This window comes from Haplochromis burtoni, unplaced genomic scaffold (genome assembly GCF_018398535.1).
Source record: "Haplochromis burtoni strain Fernald_Lab_line unplaced genomic scaffold, NCSU_Asbu1 Contig_1, whole genome shotgun sequence".
Lineage (NCBI taxonomy): Eukaryota > Metazoa > Chordata > Actinopteri > Cichliformes > Cichlidae > Haplochromis > Haplochromis burtoni.
Window position 1 is genome coordinate 5571033 of NW_024582362.1, and position 22342 is coordinate 5593374.

General features: G+C 42.5%; 1 protein-coding gene across 2 annotated transcripts in view; it reads right to left on the reverse strand.

The window, feature by feature from the left end:
- cntnap2a (contactin associated protein 2a) overlaps positions 1 to 22342 on the reverse strand; it is a 385507-nt gene that overhangs the window by 33352 nt on the left and 329813 nt on the right. Inside the window, exons 18-21 of one of the 2 annotated variants that reach the window (XM_005912065.2) lie at positions 19342 to 19512; positions 9165 to 9383; positions 6877 to 6906; positions 2286 to 2522 (exon numbers count right to left, since the gene is read on the reverse strand). In XM_005912065.2, the coding sequence (XP_005912127.1) occupies positions 2286 to 2522; positions 6877 to 6906; positions 9165 to 9383; positions 19342 to 19512 (657 nt within the window). The remainder of the gene's footprint in view (positions 1 to 2285; positions 2523 to 6876; positions 6907 to 9164; positions 9384 to 19341; positions 19513 to 22342) is intronic. The other variant, XM_005912066.2, reaches the window with a different exon arrangement.

A 22342-nucleotide genomic window follows, 5' to 3' on the forward strand; every position in this document is an offset into this window, starting at 1 on the left:
TCCTTGCATGGGATGGGAAGAATAGCCGTAACACAGTCGTTATCAGGGAGTGATTGTTCGGCTCCAGCCTTGGGCCTGCAGCTGGCGCCGTGATGGGGATTCGCAATGTTCATGTTGATTTTGTTAATTTCCATGCGAGCAGCCCAGGAGAATTTTCAGGCTGCTCTTTAACACTCCGACGCTGGTCTCTCAATCTCCCGTTGGAGAGTCGCGAGCCTCCCCATGATGGTATCAAACTTCTGTTCCATGGTGTTATCATTCTTTTGATACTGAGACCTCACAACTGCAGTGATCCATTCCGCGATGTATTCCAACTGTCGCTCAAGGGTCTCATTTTGAGCAGGCCTCTCTCTGATGTATCCCCCCATACGCTCAATGGTGTTGTTTTGAGCCTTCACAGCAGCTGTAAGCGTCTCCAAGGTGTTGACCATATTACGTTCGTTGTGAGAGGTTGCGCCTCGTTCCATTTCGATTCCAGCGGGCAGCCTTGGGGGGGTTTGAACAGCCGGTTCCGCTCTCTCAGGCCAGCAGGTATCAGGCTGTTGTTCTCCTTTATCTCATAGTGGACAGAAATTATTTTTTTGTAGTGGCACAAATAATTTGTGTGGCATCAGATTCATCAGATTCATCAGATTCGAGGAGTTACCTCCTTTGCACAGTATCACCTTAAAGCACTTGTTGCAGGCTGCTGAGTTTGCATCTTTTGCTGTGAAGTACAGCCAGAATTTGACCGGTTCGCCTTGGGCATTTTTAATCTGTAGCTCTGCTCTAAAAGAACGTACGTACCTGGGCCCGCCTACTACGCTTGCAAAGGTAAAATGATTGGCTAGAATCCAAAGTGTGTGACATCTCAGGAAAAAAAAGCACCGAAATGTGCGTTACTTTTCGGTCTGGTTACTACCGTTTATGTCAGAACCGGTGCCATCATGGCACCGGATACCGGTACCCATCCCTAAACTTGGATAGATTCAATGCTGGAGTGACCACAGTGCACACGTCTAAAGGACCGCTCAGGGAGTTTGTGTGTTCGCTCAGACACGTGAAAAAATTAGAGGGAACATTGTATGTCATGCACAAAAACAAATAGACACAAGGGTGTGCTCTCTCCCTTTCTTTGCCTCTCTCTCGCTCTCTCTCTCTCTCTCACACACACACACACACACACACACACACACACACACACACACACACAGACAGTAATCTTTATTCTCTAAATCCTGAAATGCCTGATTGGTTATGACAGAATTCTGAGGAGGTCTTTTCATGTCTTACACTAGCATATCACCACACACTGTCACCCTCCTCCACACCACACACACGCACGCAAGCCCACACCAAGACACACATTCTGCCTTTCTGTCATCTTGTCACCCTCCTGCCAAGAACACAGGGGGGAAAACACCATTCGACTTTAGGAAACAAATTAATTCACGTGTTGGGGATCAACTTCCTGACTGGGAGCGAGCAGAAAGCCTCTGACAGCGCTGCTGCTCTTCTCCCGAGAGAATTTCATGAAAACTTGTTTTGGGAAATAGAACTTTAATAGTGTATCTAATGAATCCCGGTGAAACAAACACGATGCTTTAGCAATATGCAACAGCGCAGAAGCAGAGTTACAGTGTGACACTGCTTGTCTGTGATCTTCAAAGAAAACATCAGATCACTAGACACACCTCTTACTGAAGTCACTTACGCTTTGTTTCTGAGTTTGATCTCTCAGCTCTGCATTTGCACAGTATCAGCATTCAGCGAGAGCACTCTAAAGTGAGGGAGAATTGGTGGGTAAGCATAATATTACCCTCAATCGATGCCTTTTATCGCAAGCCCAAACACTTTCAAAAACGACAGCGCCAAACTGAATAGGAAGTGGGGCACGATCACAAAGCGCAGCGACAATCACGGTGGGTTGTCGGGGAATGAAGCTCATTGAAACACAACTACTCCAGCGGTAATCCTGGTGCTGTTTGACTCTGGCTTTGTGAATAAAAGAGAAAGCGCAAATGATAACATGATCTCAGAAATATGCCTGCAAAAGTTGTCGGAGAAAATGTTAGCCGAAGGATTATTGCTCAGTGTGTCATCCTTAATTTCCGAGCAGAAAAGCAGTCCTGCAAGGCCAGGAAATGGGAAAACAAAACCTGATGTAAAAGGAAAAAAAAAACCCTTCAAAACCCACAGAGGGAAAATTTCATTTGTTTTGCACTGAAAGTTTTGAGGACAAAGAAAAGCCAGATGTACATTGTCTTTAAATAGAGTCAAATTGCCTGTCTGAAAATGCCTCTTACCTCTGGTGCAGAACGGACCATCGTAGGCGGTGGCGGTGCAGTCACACAGGTAGCCGTTATACCTCTCCACACACTTTCCCCCATTCCGGCAGTACATCCCAAAACTGTTACAGTGGCCTTGGCAACCGGGCTTGACCCCAGGTGTGACCTTCGCCCTCTCTTCCAGATCGAGAGTGATGCCATTCATTCGTAAGGCTCTGATACATCCCAGGAACCCCCGCTGTCCCCCTGCAGCACCTGAGGACCGGAAGAAGGAGCAGGAAGGAGGGAACGCAGAGGGGGGAAGGATATGTAGCGTCAGGAGAAAAGAAAACAAGGAGAAGGAAGGGAGGACAACTGGAAGTCAGGGTCGCAAAAGTCATTCTGAATGCAAGAGGCTCTATTTTAATCTGTTTTAGAAACATTAATATCCTAATGCCTGGAGGAAGCCACTGATGTCACGCTAATTGTTCTGACTGTGACGCCGTTCTTGAAACAACCTTCAACTCGTTTGATTTCTTCAGTAATTGCAACAGCCTAATGAACACTGTCTCTTAATGAACCTCGCACTAGCATACACATGCAAATGGATGCGCGGATGCACGTAAACTACATGCTCGAGATGAACACACACGTTTTAAAAATGCCGCACAGTGCGCACCTGATTTGAATGAGTCAATGTAAGCATTACTGCTTAGCCTTGGGGTGTCGATAGCCATTCTTCTAAAGTGCTTCCATCGTCATTCTGGCCTTGCACCATTACAGTCTAACTACCCATTAACTTGGACAAAGTAGGGGTGTTAAATAGATTAATGTCGACCTAAATGACCACAGCAATAAACACACTCATAAATATACACCCACAGGTATAGATTCAAAAATACACAAACACACCCACCGAGCATAAATATTCTGTGTGGGTAAACACAAACGTAAGCACGCACACTTGCGCGCACTATCGGAGACGAGAACCGAGGGTCATTTTAGTTATTACTGTAAAACATCTCAAGGGCATCGTCTGGCTTAAGGAAGAGTGTCTATTCAGGAAGACATGTAAAGGAAATGTGAACACACATTCTAGCAGGCGGGGTCGTCCCTCAACAGCTGCACTCTCGCTTATGCAATTTTAGCTTGCCCACATAGGTACAATAGAGGCATAATAAGATTACTAATACATGTACTTTGATTTTCTCCAGCCGATACATTATTCACGTATTGGGATGCAGCTGAGCTTTTGCATGCTTTCTCCTATTTTCAGTCCCATGAAGAATTAGACTTTTAGTAGGCCCCTTAATTAATCTATTTTGTAGTACTGATTGGCTGGAGGTTTCTGCCACCTGTTTACCCAGGTCTGAATCAGTCTCTGATTAAATGGACAGCAGGCTCCGAAGCCTGCGGAGACCGGGGCAGGCACGTATACACACACACGCACGCACGCACAGTCAGGTGCATACGGTTTCTGTGCTACTCACAAACGCTGTGTAATAGAGCCTGACTGATTGTGACCGCAGTCAATATTGGCTTATCACAGTTACAATCATTTAAAAAAGTAAGTACAGAAATAGAAATAATTGTTTGACACATAACCAAAATAATCGAGCTGATCTGAACCATTGCTTGAAACAGCAATAAAGGCGATATGCTCAAAGAAATAACAAAACTGATAACTTGCAGTCACACTTTCCAATCTAAGGAGATCAGGAGATTAGGTGCAGTTTTATTGAAATCTCTGACATGTTGTTTGCTCTCTCCTATCAAAGTCTGTTGCGTAATTATGCCTGAAGCTCTCAAAGACCTTAAGAAAGAAAAAAACCCACTGACATATTATGATATGAGTGTAAGGAACCACCAGTCCCATCGATTTTAAATAGTTAGTCCAGGACTAGATATCCTAGCAAATTTAGCCCAACCAGCATGTTTGATGTAAAAAAAGAAATCACCAAAAACCTCTGAATTCAATCACAGGATCTGGAGGCAACTGAGTTAATGTCAAACTACAGATGTGACCTACATGGGTTGGTATGCCAGGAAAAAAAAGCATGAGCAGCAACTATTTGCCACTGGCTTAGATAGGTCTTTTGCACTGATCTGTTCAGGACAAAGCAATCAATGATAGTGCTGTTTGGCCACATGTTTGGCACAGGATAAAGGCAGCTTTATTTGAAAAAAAAAAACCTCCACACCAACTGTAAAGCATAGTGGAGGAACAGAGTAGTTTAGGGTTCCTTCACTGCCTCAGGGAGTGGGCAGCTTGCAGTCACTGATTCAGTAATGCAGTCTGCATTTTTCCAAAGTGTGCTTGAAGAAAATGTGATGCCATCTGTCCATAAATTAAATTGAACCAGATGTGAACCTCGCACCTGAATATTTATCCTAATCCCCCTAGTAAATACAAAAGGAGGAGATGCGGGGCTGTTCAATGAATAAGAAAAAAAAAAAGTTAAATCAAAACCTGTGGGGGTAATTCAAAATAGGTGCTACATGCAAGAAAAACACCAATACATGTTCTGCATTTTTATATGTACAGGCCCAAGTTTTACGTATATTAGTAAACACGAAGTTTCTCTGTATGTAATTATAGTTCTTTATAATTAATAGTCAATAGTATACATTTATAGAGCTTTGGTGATTAAGACAAAAATCAACTAGACTTGTCTCCTAAAACTGTATACTTTACTTTTTAAAATTTTCATTACATTTATTTTTAACGTTTTTGCAAACACCTGTGTAATCAGCATATCTTTAATCTTATGTATATGTACAACATACATATGTGCTTTCTAGCCTTTTTCAGGAAATCATCATATACTCTAAAAAAAAACGTGAAAAAGAAGTACACTGCATGATTCAGTAGCTTGTAGAACTACTTTTTTAGCAGAATTTTTGTCCACCTTTCTGTGCATGTTTGCTTCAGTTCATTGAGATTTGCAATGCGATTTGTCTAGACTTTGACTGGGCCACTACAGCATTATTTCTTTGCTTCACTTTGCCCTTCTGTTGTAGATTTGCTGCTGCGCTTGGTTTCAGCCAAGCTTAAGCTGTTGATCACCTCCCTCCACCACCGTGCTTGGCAGTTGGTATGAGGTGTTTGGGATGATATGCTTTAGTTTACACCAAATGGGCCGTATAGTGTGAGACCCTGCATCGTGACCTACGAACTTCTAACCCCTACGAGTCAATCGTGCAGTTTGAGCAGGAGCTGAATCGCGCAACTGAAAAAAAATCGCACAGTGTGAGCCCGGCATAAGATAATAGCCAGGCATAAGAATGACACTCTAGTCTACTGGTTGAAGGTCTTGTGGATTATGCCCTCTCCAGCCCTCCTTAAGCAGACTTTGTCTGTTAGAGTTGAATCAGCTTCTTAATATTAAAAAAAAAACAAAAAATGCCTCTATACCCTTTGTTGCAACCTAGTTTCAACATCTGGCTTCACTCGGTGTATGCATGACTACCAGACTTTTCATTTTCTCAATATTAGCAGTAGACTTACAAACAATCTGACACACAGTCTCAGCAGCACATGACTGCACAGAAATGTTGTAATTAATACATATATTTCAAAACATAAGCAGTTATTAAAGTGAAATGTATATATATGGCTCAATTTATTTATGGGAGTAACGTGTGTGCCCCAAGAGGATGTTACCTTGTAATGATGTCCTAATTAAGCAACATTTTGTTTTCATTAGAAGACACACACGCACACACAAACACACGCAGTAGCAGGCAAATTAGAAGGAAAGCCATATGTGACCGCTTAACCTTCACTGCATGTATGGATGTATCAGTGTGAATGCTGAATTACTAAGTAAAGACTTTGCATTGAATAAACTTGCAGTATGCACTTTAACACTGTACTGACAATATTCGCCACATGTGGATTCTTCTGTGGAGGCATATTCAGATGAATTAAATTAAATAAGAATCGGCTGCAGATTTGCTGCAATGCTTTGCTTCCATTAACATTTTAAACGTGGTTAAGCCGAATGGCGGCATGTGCTTTTCTTTCTCTTTGCTGTTCGCAACGTTGGAGATATCTTTAACTACAGTATTTCGCACGCTCTGTGTTTATTAGAAGCACACTTCAGGATTCAATTTGTATTCGTTTCTGATGGGTGTTTTGATTCACTGGGTCTAAATGCCATTTCAAAAGCATTCCTAACCCACTGGCATTTCCAGAGGGGGATATTATGATAAAAAAAAAAGCTCATATCAGCAGCCACATGCTTCATATCTATTGGGTTATAACACTGTTTTTTTAAGGCATCTCTCTAAAAGGTTGATAATAACTTCGCTTTTTATAAAAGGAAGTCATATATGAGTACTGACTTAAATTGCCACCTGCTATAATTTAGAAGACTTAGGTGCTTATCATCAGTCTACCCCCCCACCCTCACACCCCCCTACTAAAAAAAAAAAACCAAAAACAGGCAATCAAAGCATGAGCAGTGATATTTTAGAAGACTAATACTGACTTTAACCACTGTTAAAGTGAGGCTGCCATAAAATCTGAATCAACTAACAGAAGCACAGTTATTTTGAGCTGTAGGTGAGGTGAAAACTGTATCAGTGTCACAGAGACATTTCGCTGTACTCAGTAAATGTTACCTACTGTCTTGGCAGGTGAGCGAAGCTGGTTTCCCTGTGACAGGTGTCGCATGCATGCAGCAACGAGCAAGCAAGCACGATGTCGATTCACGATGGCAGAGACGGGGGTGGAGAGGGGGAAAGAAAAGAGCAGCGCACAAAAGAAAGACAAAACAATCAAGTCATGAGCAAAAACATGCAAAACCATAAAAATCAATGTGATAGTGAGCATTAATCAAGACGGAATTCAAAAAAGAGCAGATGGTGGCCACGAAATGAATAAATTGCCATGCCATTTATAGTTATGAACACGTATTTGGAGAGCTAAAAGTTAACAATGTGAAGTAAATGACAGCATGCTGATGGTATAACATTTACGCTCAAGGCCATTATAGCAAATGAGCCACTGTGCAGTAAACACTAAAGCAATCAAATGCTTGATGAGGAGCATATTGATTGAGAAAGAGTAAAGGAGATGATAGAGAGACAAACACACGAACACGGTAAACCTCCATGTTGTAGATGTGGAGGACTCACTTTCTTTTTTGTGCCTTTACAGTCAACTCTTTCAAACAAAGATGGCTGCAGTAGAATTTCAAAGTTTCACAGTTTTGAAGTTTTTTGGGTTTCATTTTTTATTTTCTAGCTCAGCGCCTTTGAACAGTTGCATCAGTAATAGTCATTGACAGCCGTGCAGTGGCGGAGATTCTTCCGTAATATGAAGGAATCAAGAGTCGAGACAAAATCTTGTTGCCTGCAGGGCTCTTCCCACTCTTTCCAAATCTCTTGATCAAACACAAAGAAGATCTCTATCTTTTCTGGATGTCGGAGGCCAAATCTAAACTACTTCTCTTGAGTGTAGAGGGGGGTCACTTCCTGTGTATAACACTTTAACTTCTCAAAGAAATCCTCAAATCAGGATTAAGCGGGGATTAGAGATCAGATATAGGAAGGTGATGTCACCTCTGCTGGTGTTGTTACATGCAGTCCATCCATTGCTCTCTCTCTCTCACTTCTTCTCTCTCTCTCTGTTACAGTATTTTTATTCCTTGAGATCTGGTGACACGCGCACAGGCCTAAGCTAAAAGGCCAGAATACAGACATGCAAATTGGCCGGAGATATATCTGAAAGCCATAATGTTCCCGGTTTCATAGCCACGAGTCACACAAAGACCCTTTTTTCCCCTTCCCGTTTCTCTAAAAGAAAGTACAAATACACTGAGAGGCAAATTGGGACATGATAAGGTGAGGATATTTCAGCAGTGCTCAAATCAGCAAAAGTGATGAGACGATGAAATTATATTATAGACGGGGATCAGGAGGTTTGAGGCTATCACATTGGGAGGCCTGATTGGAATTTGCAACAATCTCCTTTGGGCTGAACTTTTTTTTCCAATGAGATAGTAGGAAGTGTGTGATCCGCCTCAGCACTTTTCCCTCTATCCGCAAAATCCCTAAAACTATTTTAGCCTTGGAGTTTGGTCTATAGCGTATTGACTGCTCAGCACAAAAGACGAAATGAGACAGAGAAGTGAAAGCGCAGTGAGAAAACTGGACAAATCTTCCATTTGAAATCCCGATGAGCTCGAGAAGCACTGCGCTGGAGAGATAGATGGTTGACCTTTTACCCAATAGCTATGCACAGCTTCTGTGATAATAAAGGCTTTGTCTATCTGATAATTGATCCATAATTAAAGGATGCAGGGACAGAGAAAATCCAATAGCTGATCCCCTCTATGCAACAGTATCTTAATGCAAAGACATTTACAGTATTAACATATTAAATAAATGAGCTCTGTAAGTAACATGGCCTCACACCCAATCATGTTTAAATTTATTAAAAGTCTGTTCGCTCACATGGATGAGTTTCCAAGGATGCGTGCCTATCATTAAGTGTAAAACCTGCGTGTGTGTGTGTGTGTGTGTTTGGATTAACTTAATTAGCAGTGGCTGGCTTAAGAGAAAACGCTGTGATTTCCAGTAAAGCTGGTACATCTTTAACTTGTGAGACAATCAGACGTTCTCATGGAGGTTGTCAGCATTTGAGGGCAGCAGCATTATTTTAAAAAAAAGCAACAAAACAGACAGTACAGAAAGTTTTTTAATTAACAGTTGAATCCAATTACATTTACGTGGATGATGTGTGCTGGAGTGTTTGGTTTCCGCACTTAAGAGCTCATAATTGTTGCGTGAGTGTCCGTCCTTCGCAAAGCGGATATTAAATGTGCAAATTGCAATCAAATGTGTGTACACGAGTCGCTCTTGAACACGAGGGTTGTTTAGATGATGTGCTAGCGAGGGTGTGCGTCTTACCCACGTAGAGCTGGCTGAACAGCTCGAGCCGTGTGTGTCCCTGCGCGGGAGCAAGCCTGGACGTCCTGTACGTCTGGTCCAGCTGAAGGACAGCCTCTTTCACGTTACGCTCGGCCATTACACGGTGCCACTGGTCGTCGTTGAGAGATGTAGCTGAATGCACAATCAGCTCCACTGGTCCATTTCCGACATCGAAGGAGAAGGAGACCACCTTAGGAGCTGCAGAAAGAAAAAATTCCAAAAAATTCACAGCTTTATAAAATCCAGCATCCCCTGTTCTGCTGTAGTTCACTTTGTAGGTAGATATGCATTAAATTTCTAATCTAATGGCTCATTTGTTTCAAGGCCACTCATTTGGCTTGTATAGATTTCAGCTTTGCATTACATGACTGCTCACGGCTTTTGCACAGGCCTAATATCACCAACCGCCAGGAACGGTTGTGTTTTTGTGACATAAAGTCGTATTGCTGCAGTTTCCCGGATGTTTTTTTAGACTTACTTTTGCTTGAGAGTTGGAAAGACGTGTCAGGAAAGGTGTGTGTGAAAAAAAAGGAAGGGAAAGGTTCCATAGAAAGAAGACAAAAAGAGCGAACAGCGCAAAACGGTCCTGTTTATCTACTAGATTAATTTTTCATTATCTTGAGCTGAGTTGATTTGATTGTGTGTGTCCATGAGACAGTAGGTTGTCATAAAGTTTTAGTGCTTTTCTGCAGTTTAATAGTCTAATTTATCTCAGTAGACCAAGAGGGGGCACCGGTTTACCTTTTATAGCCATGATCAGGTAAAACGTTCATTGATGCTTCTGAACCACCTTTGTGTGTGACTGACTTCAGTAAATTTCAGTTTTGGCTGTTTTGCATTGTGTGTCGCTGCCTGGTCCTGCTTTGAACCTGTCTGCAATGTTGCATCTGCACAATGATACTCTGTGAGTATGTGTGACTCCACAAGTCACACATAATAAACCTTATCACATACACATTTTTAAATAGAGGAGAATTGCAAAGTCTCTCTACCTTGTAAATAAAAGACAATGTGTTAACTGAATGCCTCAGCAAAATGTTAAAGGACTCTTTTAGACTTGCTGCTGGAAAGATCATTCGGAATTGACGTATTAAAACCCAAATGGACTTTTCCTTAATGTTTGGAGACTGATGTATAAAAGCTTTATATCCTGGATGGTGGCATATGGTCGGTACTGGCACCAGTGTGCTGCAGCCCGAGTGGTGATAAATAGCTTGATATGTTACCGTTCTGTTATAGCTTCATTAGGCTCAGATATTAAGAGTGAATAAATTTATACTGTAGTCAATGGGGAAATGAGCTTACTTCTTTTCCTTTGTTTAATCAATGTCTCTGGCCCTTTTCTCCTTTTCATATTGCTTTCATCTAATTATCCTTTATCTTTCAGTGACTCTTCCATGGCCTTTGGTATCATTTCTACATTAAATCTATCCATTTCCATTTATTCCTTCCTGTCCTGCTTGTTTGTACCCTCCTTTTTCTTTTATGTTTCCCTTTGCTCGCTTGGTTCAAACTTTCCCTTCATCGGTTGTTTCTTTATGCTTCTGTTTATTCTCTTGCCTTTACAGACCCACCTGTGACTTTGGCCTCCCTTATATCATTTCTTCCTTCTTTCATTTTTCCTCGAACCCTTTCTTGCACACAATATTTAATGAAATGATCCAAGCAAAAGCCTGAATGTGCTGAGTACATTAACCTATCAGATGAATTTCATGAAAAAAATAGTGCTTCATCATTTAAACGCCAGCAATACACAAACACACCAACCTCAGCAAAGACACACACAAACAGAGACGCAGTATAAGGCCTCTGACAGCCTTTAGTATACTGAATTAATGATGTTTGTATGCACAGAACAGGTCCGCGGGGCAGGGAGGAGAGACATCGGTTATTTTAAATGGTGAAAGACGGCCAAACATATATCACAATACCCCAGCAGGAACAAAGCTTTAGTAATGCTGCAACAACAATGCTGAACGTCATATATGAGATGCGTGTGTGTGTTTGATAATTTGTGTGTTGTTTTAGTGGCACTGCAAACCAAGACGTATGCCCTACAACCTCCTGTCAACGGGCGCGAATAAAACTAAAGTGCCCTCAGAGCACAGAGCTCGCCTCATCTATTTGCATAGATGATGGATGTAACTAGTGTAAATGCTTGTGTGTGTGTAAATGTAATATTTGTGTTGTGTCCTTACACTTTGCACGTTGGCCTAAAAAAAAAGGACAAAAAAGCCACGCTTAGGTTTTTACTTTTGCTATTTGTTTTTCTATTAATCTTTTAATATCGAGGCCGAAAGAGCTGAGTTTTAAATTGTGCGTCAGCACAGCACAACCAAATGATGATAAATAGTGAAAGCCACTGAACGTCTTTGTGTGAAAGATCACTGCTCGTGTGGGTGTGCTTGTGCGTTTGTCTAATGTGAGGTTCAATTTTGCTGTTCTTCATCTTTTTTTTTTGTCCAGAAGGCTGGCAGTGCATTATCTCTTCGATCGCTTTTCTGTTAGACTGGCAAACTCTTTGTTGTTGCTCTCATTTGCTTTGTTAGCCTTTGGCTCTGTGTTTTTTTCTTAACTTGAGGGTTCGTTGGAACGGGCTGGACCTTTTGTGTTTTTTGGGGGATGGAGGCTCGGTTTAAGTGCGAGCCAACCCTAAGTGGCATAGCAAACCTGCTGCTGTAGAGGCTGAAGCGAGATTTAAACTTCTTAAAGGCTGGGAAAAGAAAAAAGCAGTTTTTATCAGCAAAAGAAGGAAGTGCATGCAATACAAAGAATGCCGACAGCTTCTCAGCGTGCGCAGAGAACAGATATGGTGAGATTAAGATTAACTTTTGACTGAGCTCTGAAGAAGAGGCTGAAAAAATATTCTTACTCCTAAGTAGATATTGCTTTAACAAGTCTGACATGTGACAAAAGCGGCACGGCACACTCCTATACTCCATATGTAAACCGTAAATGACTAGTCTTCACAAGAAAAACAGACAACTTTACAGTTTTGGAAGGACATGTCTCCAGCTGGAAAGTACATTTCTTAGCTGCAGCCTTTAAAAGTATAAAATTTGGCACAAAACATCCCACAAGTCAATTTTTTTCTAATAGGGATCTCTCCATCTGTTCTCAGTCTAGTTACGAGGTTATGATTCTGAATAAATCTCAAATGTGCCTATGCCTATTTCTTCCTATTAAGATTGGAAAATGAATAGAGTCCACCTCGCGTCTTTGAGCCTGCTGAGGTCACAGTAATGTGTGTTTTGTCCAAGGGTTTAAAGTGTGTATCACTGAGTGTTTATGTGCTTTGGGCTCCTGGAATGGCACAACCATGCTATTCCAGCTTAATGCTAGTCATTTCATGCCCTGACTGGATTGCAGCAGATAGAGTTCTTTTGCGCCAACGAGAGGGCAAAGATTATGTGTGTGTTTATGTGTGTGTGAGTGTGCATGCGAGTAATTTCTGGATTGTGTGTCTAAACGGGTGCTGTGGGGCAAAATGCAAGATGATAGCAAGAGAGAGGAGAGAGGAAATCGATGTGGGGGCATTCTGAAAGCCTCAGGAGACACAAGCACGCACACAAGCACACACACACACACACTCTGCAACTGTGACAGACCACATATTTACTGTATCTGTGTGTCTGTGTGTGTGTATTATGAAGTATGCATTTGGAAAAAAACAAATACCAAACCCCTTGAGCATTTTTCAGCACTCAAATGTACAGAATAGTGTCAGCACATAGATTTTTTTTTCTTTGTAGATGAGTATTTGTGTGTAAGAAAGAACTTGGATAGAAAAAAAGCTCACGGAGCTCTTAAACTGCAAACTAGCTGACATAATGTCATTCAGTGTAACGGCTTTAGACAGCACTTTGGCTCAAAATTCGACTTTGTGTCTATTCACTGGTTGGCATTTTGACACAAAATGGTGGGCCAGGCGCACCAGCAGGAAATGGTCAGCAAGCGCTTTTGACACCAAATGTTCAAATCCCTTTGAATCCCAATGAATCCCAATGAATGCAATTAGTCATCAATCGACCGCCATGCCGTGCCAGGAACCCGTTTCACAATGCAGCTTCGAGATTAAATAAAAGCCCTAGATTTTAAAACTCTTGATCAGAAAGGCACCACTGTGGCTGCGGGGAATTTAATTTGAGCCACTGAACATGATCACAGAAACCCGCTGCATGACACGTCAATCAAAGCTCTCAGAGCGGACTAAGAGTCTGTGAAATGAGGGTTGGGCAAAGCTGCCCCATTGATTGATGTTTTAAATGTTTATCTCTTCTTTGTCACAGTCTGTCTGTTCCAGCTTTAATGTTTGACAAAATGATATCTGTTTTCATATATGTACACACATGTACACACTGCTCAAAAAAATTAAAGGAAGGCTTTCATCAGATCCTAAGAAGAACACATCAGATCTCATTGGGGGGAAAAAATCATGCTGGATATGGATACTGATATAGACTGGCTAATGTGTTAGGAACAATGAAAACGATTGGGAGGCCAGTCCATTTAGCTAAAATGTCACTGCAGCAACTCAAAATGCTACTGATTTCTATTGCCCTTATGTGGTTGTATGCATGCCTGACAATGTTGGTGCATACTCCTAATGAGACCACAGACGGTGTCCTGTAGGAACTCCTCCATGGTCTGGACCAGGGCATCACAGAACTCCTGGAGAATCTTAGGTACAACCTGACAGGTAGTATGCATTCTCAGCCTCCAGGAGCTGCCTACTCTCGTCACATGATGCCGGGCAATGTCGTGCATCAGGAGGAAGCCAGAACCCACTGCACCAGTGTAGTGTCTAACAGTGGGTCCAAGAATTTAATTCTGATAACTAATGGCAATCAGGGTGCCTTTGTTTAGCCTGCTGAGGTCTGTGTGTCCCTCCATGGATATGCCTCCCACGACCAACACTGATCCAAAACCAAACCAGTCATGATGAACAATGTTACAGGCAGCATAATGTTCTCCATAGCTTTTCCAGATTTTTGCATCTGTCACATGTGCTCAGCTGAACCTGCTCTGTTGTGTGAAAAACAAAGGGTGCCAGTGGTGGAGCTGCCAATTCTGATATTTTATGGCAAATGCCAGCCGGACTCAGTGGTACTGGGCAGTGAGCATAAGGCCTACTAAAGGACAACCCGCCCTCAAGAAGTTTGTCTCTGATTGCTTGGTCAGAAACATTTACACCAATGGCCTGCTGGAGATCAATTTGCAGGGTTCTGGCAGTATTCATCATCCTTCTGCTTGCACAAAGGAGAAGATACCCATTCCTGCTAATGGGTTAAGGACCTTATACGGCCCTATACAGCTCTCTAGAGTAACTGTCTGTCTCCTGAAATCTTCTACATGGTCTTCACCCAATATTGGCTGAAAAGTTACAGCTACACTTCTGCTATACTTCTATAAAACTACTGCTAGCACAGAAAGCTCAGGACAAACAGTCTTGTATATTCGCCAAGGTTAGTGCTGGATCAAATTTTAACTTGATTGCTTGTTTTTTTCAGTATTATAACCAAGATTTAAAACTTTTTCCACTTTATCTTGTAATCCACAATAAAAGCCAGTGACAGAACTGATCTCTTGACCTGAATTTCCACCAGAGGAACCAGAATTTGTAATAAATTGAGCTTTGTTCAAACACAATTTGTCAAAAAGTTGCATCTTTTTCTTAGCAGTTCTGCAAGCATGAAAATAGGTTTTATTTAATCAATTAATTTATTTTAGTTTTTACTGTAAAAGATTTTATGATTGTTTTGGTTTTCTGGCCAGGCTTTTGTTCCACTGCAGAGAACAATATTCAGGGCATATGAAACATCTGCACTGTTCTGTTATGTCAGCAGCTTAATATGCTGAATTTGCCCAGCATGTCACAATGTGCAGGGGGAACATTTACCACTACACTAAACTTTCTTGTAATTTTTTTTTAAGCAGACTTAACGGATAGCTGTTCAAGCTTCTTGAAGGACAATTAAAGCTCTTCTTTGGATGTTGGCTTCTTTTTGTTTATTTTCTGTAAAAATGATCACTCACTGCCTCACTAACATTGAGGTCTGGGCTCTGGAGGACCAATTCAGAACTAATGTGTTGCATTCTATGTTTTTTTTTTTCTATCAAGCAGTGGCAGTGTGTTTGGGCTTAATGACATACTGAAAAATGAAGCTGTTGCCAACCTGAAAAGACTTTTCTGCATTCATAATTGCATGAATTTTGGCTTAATCCCCTACAGCACAAGTTGAAATGGCTGAAATTGTTAGGATGCCTGGGTCGTCGACCCAGGGTTTTGAATTTATTATATTATTTATGATTTCTAGTCTTTGGTTTCTTTGTTAGAGTTCTGTCTTATGGTTTATGTCTCTGTGTCTGCCCTGGTCCCACGTCTCTGTTCCCTCTGTTGTAGTGCCTGCCTGTGAGTCTGTGTCTGTAAGTTCAGTCTGTGTTATGTTTCCTGTTTTACTTTGAAAGTCCTTGTCTCGTGTAATTGCGTCTGGTTGTGCTTCCTTTGTCTCGTTAGGCCTGATTTGCCCCAGCTGTGTTTCCCTCCTGTTACCCATTCCTCTGTGTATTTGAGCCCTGTGTTTCTCTGTGTCCGTGTTGTGATCTACCGTTTACTATGCTGTGTGCTTGCCTGAGTTTGGTTTTTGGAGTCTCAGTTTTGTTACCTTTTTTGAGTTCACGTCTGTCTCTGGAGTCTGCACTTTGGGTTCTTTTTCTGCCTGACCACAGCCATCACATAACAGAAATGAAGCCCCAAACCATCACACTGTGTTTTACACGTGGTTGTACCTCAGAAAGAGGTACACCTAACTGTTGTACCTATTTGTTAAGGACATAACTGTTCATCTGGCATAGATAGTTCTTTTCAGGCCTGCCACTTCATCTTTTCTCTTCCATTTCTTCAGTCTCATCACATTTTCAGTACAAGCTACACACCATGCTGAGATGTGCCGAGTTTTTGGATAATAGCTTTTTGGGAATCACCTTGTTGTTACAAAAATACTATTTTATGCCTGTCAAACTGTGTTATCTTTGCCAATTTTTATAGATCCAACTAAAGAAATGGGAACAAATTATGTTTTTTTTTTTTTTTTCGTCTGTTGTTTGTAGACACAACAATGGTTCATCCCTAAGGTTAGGGGCTTTTTTGTGCTTGAAGAATTCACTGGCCAGTCTTAAGTGATTTAACTAACAAAAAATATTTTGCTGAAAATTATCATGTACAAGGACTGGACTGAAAATGAGTGAAAAAACAGCTAAGAAAACTTTTGAAAGCCCTTCAGGCAGCATGGTGGCACCCCGATTAGCACAGTTGAGTCACAGCAAGAAGGTCCTGAGTTTGATTCCACCACCTGGCCTTTCTGTGTGGAGTTTGCATGTTCTCCCCATGTTTGCGTGGGTTCTCCCTGCATACTCTGGCTTCCTCCCACAGTCCAAAGACATGCAGTTAGTAGGGTTAGATTAACTGGTAATTCTAAATTGCCCGTAGGTGTGAATGGTTTACTCTCTCTAAGTTTTAGCCCTGTGACAGACTGGCAACCTGTCCAGGGTATACCCTGCCTCTCGCCTTATGGTAGCTTGGATAGGCTCCAGCCCCCCCGCGACCCTGACAAATATAAGCGGAAGAGAATGGATGGATGAAAACCTTTGAAAGACCTTCAGAAAGCATCGAGAACTATGGCTCAAGACCACCTGAAAAACAAGAAAGTCTGGCTTTGAAGCAAAATATAACGAATGTTGACTCAGAACTTTTGCACAGTATCACAGATCTCAAATTCTTAAGCTTTTGATTTCACCCTCCAACTTTATAACAGCTAAAAATGTGTGTGTGTTTTATTTTAACACACCACATATATGACTGTGTGTGTTTGTGAATGGATTCTAAAACATGAGAAAGTCATACTTACACTCTCATAACACACACATATATATAGGGCCTTGAGGGTGGGCACGTTAACGGCGTCCAGTGGACGGTCTGTGTACTCAAACCTACCTCTGGCGCTGGTGCCCACCTCCCAATTTTAAATCCATGTAGACATTGAGGGTTCTCGGGAGTGGCCGTGCTAACACCTGCTGCTCTCTGGCAGCAGCACCATGCTCTCCCTTGTTTTAAATGCACTTTAGAACAACACGCAGCAACACTACACATGAGCAGGAGGAGGGAGGTATGGGGTCTTCACACCCCCCCGTTCTCTGCTAGCCATTGGGGCGGGGGGGCTGGGAGGAGATGTTAGCTGTCTGATTGGCCTCCCTGCTGCTGCGGAGCCTGGGACGGTCTGCTTGCCTCCACCCCGGGGGGAAGGGTAACATCTCTTGGGTCTGGGTTCTGTTTCCCCTTCTGGGGGCGAGGGTACCTGGACCCGGGGTATAGAGTATGTTTGGGGAGTGTGATTGTGTGTACATGTCCATTTATGTCAATCCTTACGTTGGGTGAGTGCTGAGTGTTTGTATATGTGTGCATGAGGGTGGGAATGCATGTTTGTGTCTGTGTGTGCCTGTTTGTCTGTGTCTATATGTCAGGTCGGGTCTTAGACTCCACCTCTCTGGGAACTCCCAGGCCCTCCAAGGCCTATCTCCCCTCACCACACTCCCTGCCGGTGACTGATGCCCTCAGGGGTCGGTGCATTGGTGGTTCTTGGTGTCCGGGGCTGGGCACTCAGGTATGTACCGGCTCACTCCCGGTGGCTACCTGGCGGGGCCTGGCGCCTGTTGCTCGGTCAGGCCTCCTCCGGGGTGCGGGGGGCCCTCGGGCCTCCGGCCTCTGGGCCTGCGGCTCGGTTCACTCTGGCACAGCTGGCTGCCGGCAGAGCCGGCGGGCACGCCGGTGCAGCCCCCTCTAGCTTCTGCTCGGTGGCTACTGGGTGACGCCTCGTCTGGGGATCCTCAGCCCTTCCCATGAGGGTGGCACGGATGCCCCTCCGGTGGTCCTCTTTGGGCTCTCGTGCTCTGGGAGCCTCTGGATGTCTGGGGCCTGGATCTCCTCCATGCCTGCTTCATGCCCTGGGGGACGGGGCTATGGCTCGCTACATCCTCTTGCAGACCATTACATGTGGAAACCATTTGAATACAAGCGCGCTGATCCACACAGGTGTGCACACGGGTGTTCACTGCTCGTAGACTTAAATTACACCTTTCTTGGCTGCTACTTCAAAGCACATTGTGCGCTGTCTGTCCTGCGTGCTGCACAACAACATTGAATATTTAGTATTTACTGCTGTTTACACTTAGCTAGATTAATGCGATGGTGTTGTGTTTAGTATGTTGCTTTGTTTGTTTTTTTTTGCTTGTTTTCTATTCTTCTCTCAACAGGTGATCCAGGAGATTTTTTTTTCTCCCCCCCTTTCTCACTGTCCCTCTCCCCTTCTGTTTTTCTTTTCCTTCCTCTTTCTTTCTCCCTTTCCTATCCCTCACTCATGTCTGTCCCGTCTGTAACATCTGAAAATAAAATATAATAAATAATAAAAACAAAGGTCGATCAAATGGACCAATACGGCAATGCCACGATGATCCATTTGGCAAAGTAAATCCATTGGGTATCCTTGTTGGTCTTCAGACAACAATTCTGAGGCTAAAGAACCAAATGGGACAGGCAAAAAAAAAAAGAAAGTCATACTGGTGCAAAGCTTTTGTATCTCTGTGTGATAGTAAACACTGAACACTGAAATAAATAGAATTTGCCCATTGTAAGTGGGTGTATGATTGTGTGTTTCAAAAGGCTGTAAGGGCTCTGCTTCTATTTGTGAAAAATGTATTGAATAAAAGAGAGAGACAGACACATTGTGTTTGTGTATGTGTGTGAGAGAGCTTGTGTTGTGTCATCCCTGAAAATGGCTGATTTGGTTAAACAGAGGATCATAATGGACATAATTATTGCACACACCAATTACCTTAAATAAATGATTGCTCTCTCATGCAATCACACAAAGCGTGTGCTGTAATCAGGCAGGTAAATGACTGTTGCTCGAGTGTGCGCCTGCATTAGCCTTTGTGCCTATGTGTGTGTGCGTGACAGGTTACACCCGACATTATCAGACGGACTGCTGGAATAAATCTCACACTAGGGTAGAGAAAAAGGCAGGGTAAGAGAGGGAAAAAGTGAGATAAAGACAGAGGAATGGCTCTTGTGCACACACCGAATCATTCAAAACAATCTTACATTTGAGCTCCAAGCGAATGAAGTCAGTGTTGCCCAAGTTTTCCAGAAAGACGCCATAGGCCGCGCTTGTCTTGAAATAGAAGGAGATGTCAGCGCTGGTCTCACCCTGAAAGGTGGCAAAGTGCAGGTAGGATGATGGAGTCGTGAACGATGCTGCATTCCAGTAGTTATCTGTGGAAAAAAGGATAAGAAAAGAAAAATCAAAACTCCGAACCAAGCCATTCCACATATCTGCAACACCTGCTCCATTAGCACTGTACCAAACATCATATTCCATCCTCATCTGATAAGCTGTTGAATAAATCCATGGTAGAAATTACTTCATTTCAAATAGAGCCATTTTCATTTTGTTCAGGAGCAATCAATCTATTCTGGATAGAATATTGTTATATAGTTATGTCATGTCTATTGGTTAATGTGGCTCATTTTGATATTTCCTCAATAAAAAAAAAATTCTTAACTCAAAAGTCTATTTCTGCAAGTTTTGGACAGAAAGTAGACAGTAATTTCCTGCATCTTTAATCACATGCAGCAGAAAGTTGATCATATCAGAACAGCAGAAAGAGACAAGTTTATATCTCCAAAACGAGAAGCTGAAAAGGGCAACAAGGGTACATGGACAAAATGTGGGATTTTTGATAACTTCACTAATGACTTTTGAATGAAGGGAGAGCAGGGCCAGCTAATGAAGACAAAGTAGCAGCACACTAAACAGCTGCTGATGAATTATCAGACTGTGGTTGATGAAGTGACTTCTCTCCTGTCTTCTCTCCCCTCACCGTGTCTCTGTCTTGCTCCTATCACTCAAGAAGGATGAAGAGTATTATTGGGGGGAGAGAAGAAGAAGAAGGAGGAGGAGGAGCAGTCGGGGTAGAAGAGGAGTGGAGAAGACAGCTGAGAAGTGGAAATCAGACAGGCATAGGTCAGAGAATGGAATATTGAAGAGGAGATGGAAAAATAGGACAGGGCCCGGTGTGGGGGGGCATATGAGGGGCAAGTGGAGGAAGTGAAGGCTAATGTGTTATCAGCGGTGTGATATCTCTTTTATGCCTCAGAGGATTGGCCTAAGACCCTTCACTCTAACCTGGGGAAATAGGAACAGCTGTGCACAGGAGAGAAACATGACAACATGCACCTGAGTATGGCTGCTACTGATGATTAATTTAACTCTTATTCTAATCTGACACCGTCTACCTCTGAGTCTTAAAGACTGTAAAAATACTGATCCCAAGATGACACCTTCAATGAAAAAAGACAAGACTGCACTCTTTAGATAAAATAACAGTTCCATTAACGATTTACAGTTGCCAAATTGTCAGCTTGTATCCATTTTAAGAGTCCAAGTGCATTCCCACTGTGTTTTTTTTGTCACCTATGTATGCACCAACACCCGTGCATCTTTTTGCGTTCGTGTCTGTCTCCTGGACCAGTGTGATAAGCATCCCCCCAGTGACAGGGCTGAGGTTCTCCCTTTTTCCTCTCTGCCTTACATTCTGTCACCAGGGGCAAGGGTAGATAGCAGCGAAGCACACACATGCACACGCCCATTCCCCCACATACACAGACAACCACCCACTGATGCTGTCGTTGCGATTATTGCGTTTGAAGTTGGGTTATGGTTCACTTCTCCATGGGAGGCACAGCCAATTACTGAACAGGGTTAATTCAGGACTAAACAGGGGGATTCCTGCAGAGGCAAAGGAAACAAATAACATCGTGTTTACTGTGATGCTGAGTCATACATGAAAGACTCAAGGGCTGCAGAAGTGATTAAAAAAATATACGATCACTGGTTTGTGGCAGTTTAAACTAGAATGAGAATCTATAGGAAATTAAAAGTGGAGCAGATTGATACACCGATACATAAAAAGGACCTTCATTTTCTTAAAGTACAAACACACACACATAAAATAACCCCAACAAAAATACACAGATAACATGAAAGTTTCATGCCCTCTGATATTTATTGGTATGCGCTGAATGAGACCACGAGAGCTTCGAGCAAGAGAGTAAAAAAGAAGACTTGCAACGATACAGGAGCAAGAATGACACTGGGATAAAGAAATACAGCTTGGAGACAACTTTTCTTTTTGAAGGAGGGAGAGGAAACAGCAGGAAAAGAGAGAAGTGGGAGGTTGGAGAAATTGTTCAAAAGGGATCCAAAGCGTGAGAACCAACAGAAGACCGGGGAAAAAAAATTAGGCGGTTGACAGAGTGTCGGAGAGAAAACAGTGTTAGAGGAATAAAGACAGAAGCCAAAGCATAAACCTCGGATTGCCCTTGTGCCAGATTCACAGATGCAACTGGTTGGCTAGGCAGTATGGCACATTTATCACTCCCATATTGAAATGTTTATCAAACAACTGCTTCACAAACTGATCCAGCAAATAAATGTCTTTTCTGACTAAGACATGGCAAACACTAGGCTATCCATCCGTAATGCCTGATATGCGATGTTTGAAGGCAGGGCCACATGTTTATTGATCCAGAACCTTGATCAAGGGAGTTTTATATGAACGGCCATATGCCACAGCAAGCAGGACAACACCGGCGGGCTCAGACAGACGGGTCAGTCGTGTGTCAACTCTTGTCTGCAATCATCCGTTTTTCTTTTATGCACTGTGTGTAGAAAACCTACAGCAAGACCTGAATCAATGAATAGTGAAGGGCGCTTCCAAGATAGGCTATTTTCAAATGAAATCTGAAGAGGTTTTCTTGACAAGAGTTTTTTTTTTCTGTTTAATTGGCACTCAAGGTAATACCAAAGAAGAAATTATCATCGTGTTCTCTCTTCTTTTCCTAGATGCCCTTGGTCATACTGTCTGGTGTATTGTGGGTCTTAGTCAAGATTATCTCAGATATACTTTAAGTTAATTTGTAGCCACTGGCCTTCTCCCTTCTGTGTTTGCTTGTGACCTCGCATTCTGGTGTGGCTAATATTAAAACACAATTAAAAAAACCTCGCCATGAAAACAAGAAAAGAGGACTACATATAAGATGT